The 2,732-nt window shown below is 41.5% G+C and overlaps 1 protein-coding gene across 1 annotated transcript; it reads left to right on the top strand.

Annotated features, from left to right (window-relative positions):
• The first annotated feature begins 861 nt into the window (after positions 1–861).
• Positions 862–1,278, top strand: LOC138875698 (uncharacterized). Its single transcript, XM_070154560.1, has one exon. The coding sequence runs from the start codon at positions 862–864 to the stop codon at positions 1,276–1,278; it is 417 nt and encodes a 138-aa protein (XP_070010661.1).
• The last annotated feature ends 1,454 nt before the right edge of the window (positions 1,279–2,732 follow it).

Raw genomic sequence — 2,732 nt, 5'->3', positions numbered from 1 at the left:
TCATGTCGAGAAGGAAGCCGATGGAAAGCCTTAGTTCCATGACATCAAAAAATACTTATCAAAAGAAGAATATCCGGAGCATGCATATCACACTCAGAAATGCACGCTCCGAATATTATCAAATCACTTCTTCAACATTGGAGGGAACATGTAAAGAATAACTCCTGATTTGGGGTTACAAAGGTATTTTGATGCGAAGGAAGCTTCTAAGCTACTTGAGGATGTGCATGCTGGGACCTGCAGTCCACACATGAATGGTTTCGTTCTAGCTAAGAGGATACACAGGGTAGGTTACTTTAGGATGATCATGGAATAAAATTGCATTTAGTATGTCCGCAAATGCTTTCAATGTCAAGCGCATGCCGATATGATAAAAGTGCCGCCGAATGAGCTCAATGCAACAAGCTCACCTTGGCCATTCGCCACCTGCGGAATGGATGTTATTGGTCCGATTGAGCCCACTGATTCAAACGGACACAGGTTTATTCTGGTAGCCATTGATTACTTCACAAAATGGGTAGAAACTGCATCTTACAAAGCTATAACCAAAAAAGTCGTTGCACCCATTGTCAAGGATCGTATTGTCTGTCAATTCGGAGTTCCTGAGTCCATTATTACTGACAACGTCGCCAATCTCAATAGTGATCTGATGAAAGCTATATGTGAAACTTTCAACATCAAGCACAAGAATTTTACAGCCTACAGACCTTAGATGAATGGAGCCGTAGAAGCCGCGAACAAGAACATTAACAAGATACTAAGGAAAATGGTAGAGAACCACAAACAGTGGAATGAGAAGTTACCCTTTGCTCTGTTAGGGTACCGCACCACAGTTCGCATGTCAACCGGGGCAACTCCTACATGTTGGTTTATAGTACCGAAGTTGCCATCCCAGCTGTAGTGGAGATTCCTTCCTTAAGAGTCATACAGGAAGCTGAACTCAGTGATGCGGAGTGGATAAGAAGCTTCTATGAACAATTATCCCTTATCAATGGAAAAAGGATTAACGCAGTATGTCACAGCCGTCTTTATCAAAACAGAATGTCCAGAGCTTTCAACAAAAGATTCAAACCAAGACGTTTCGCACCAGGGCAGCTGGTACTGAAGAAAATCTTCCCACATCAAGATGAAGCCAAAAGGAAATCCTCTCCCAACTGGCAAGATCCGTACATGGTTCACAGAGTACTAACTGAAGGAGCACTCATACTTGCAGAAATGGACAGAGAGGTTTGGCCAAAGCCAATTTATTTAGACGCAGTCAAAAGATACTATGCTTAGATACTTTGCATTTCCCACTTGATGTAATTGAACTATGTTTGACCTGATTCTCGTTTAAGAGGGGATACCTAGGCAGCCTTATGGGTTCGGTCATATCATAATAAAATTTTCATTTCCTCCAAGATCAGAAACTAGGGCAGAATTTTGAGGAGGGTCTTCAAAATTCCGGAGCAAGTCCAGCCAACGCCAACACATGTCAGACAGCCAGTAACCAGTTAAGAAACTAGGGCAAAATTTTGAGAAGGATTCTCAAAATTATGGAGAAGGTTCGGCAAATCCATTATCCGCAAGCAGAATTTTAAGGAGGACCCTCACAATTCCAATAGGAGATAGCTGCAATGCCTTTGAAATGTGTCACAATCACTAGTCCATCAAAATTACTCGATATATCAATACGTTTCCAAAAAAACTCTATTTTCACCAATAATTGCATATTTTTAGAAAATTTTATTTCCATAACAGTGATGTGCTACCCAAGGGAACTCGAAGGGGCTTTCAGAACGAACCAGAGCAAGGCCAGCAGACGAAGCAAGAACCAACCTCCCCTCATAAAACTTACGATTTTTCTTTGAATGCAGGCACATAACTGTAGCGTTCACGAAATATATGTACACCAAGATAATTCTCTATCTATCAGCTCATCAAACATCAAATACATCTTTAGCTAAGAAATACACTACTCTTATCTGCTACTCGCTCCTTGCATGAGTCTAATCTCTGACTCCATATTTGCATGAGGCTAACCCTTGCCTCCATATTTGCATGAGGCTAATCCTTGCCTCCATAGTTGCATGAGTCTAATCCCTGACTCCATATTTGCATAAGGCTAACCCTTGCCTCCATATTTTCATGAGTCTAATCCCTGACTCCATATTTGCATGAGTCTAATCATGGACTCCATATTTGCATGAGTCTGATCCTTGACTATATATTTGCATGAGGCTAATCCTTACCTCCATATTTGCATGGGCCTAATCCTTGACTCCATATCTGCATGAGTCTAATCCTTGACTCCATATTTGCATGAGTCTAATCCTTGACTCCATATTTGCAGGATTCTAATCCTGGACTCCACACTTGCAAGTGTCTTACCCTTCACTCCATCCCTGCCTCCCCATATTTGCACAAGGTTAATCCTTACCTCCCTGTTTGCACAAGGCTAAGCCTTGCCTCCCTATCTGCATGAGGCTAATCCCTGTCTCCACATCTGCATAGGGACTAAACAGTGTCCTACTTTGCACAGATATTGCTCCATTTTAACTTTCCGATCATGCTAAGCTCTTCCATCCACTTAACAAGACTAAGCATTGTCTTGATAACATCATATTATTGCATATCATGGGCTGAAATATTGTCAATCAATCCGAAGGCATCATAGTATAAAGGCATCATTCTCATAGTCGGAAGGCATCATGCAATGGCCTGAGGATCCCTCAATCTTGCATATCATTATT

Source organism: Nicotiana sylvestris, chromosome 8 (assembly GCF_000393655.2).
Source record: "Nicotiana sylvestris chromosome 8, ASM39365v2, whole genome shotgun sequence".
Classification (NCBI taxonomy): Eukaryota; Viridiplantae; Streptophyta; class Magnoliopsida; order Solanales; family Solanaceae; genus Nicotiana; species Nicotiana sylvestris.
The sequence above is the reverse complement of the archived record's forward strand: the minus strand, read 5'-3'. Positions and strand labels throughout refer to the sequence as shown.

Excerpts from the sequence above, each read along its gene's own strand:
- LOC138875698 (XM_070154560.1), top strand. The coding sequence starts at position 862 with ATGTTGGTTTATAGTACCGAAGTTGCCATCCCAGCTGTAGTGGAGATT.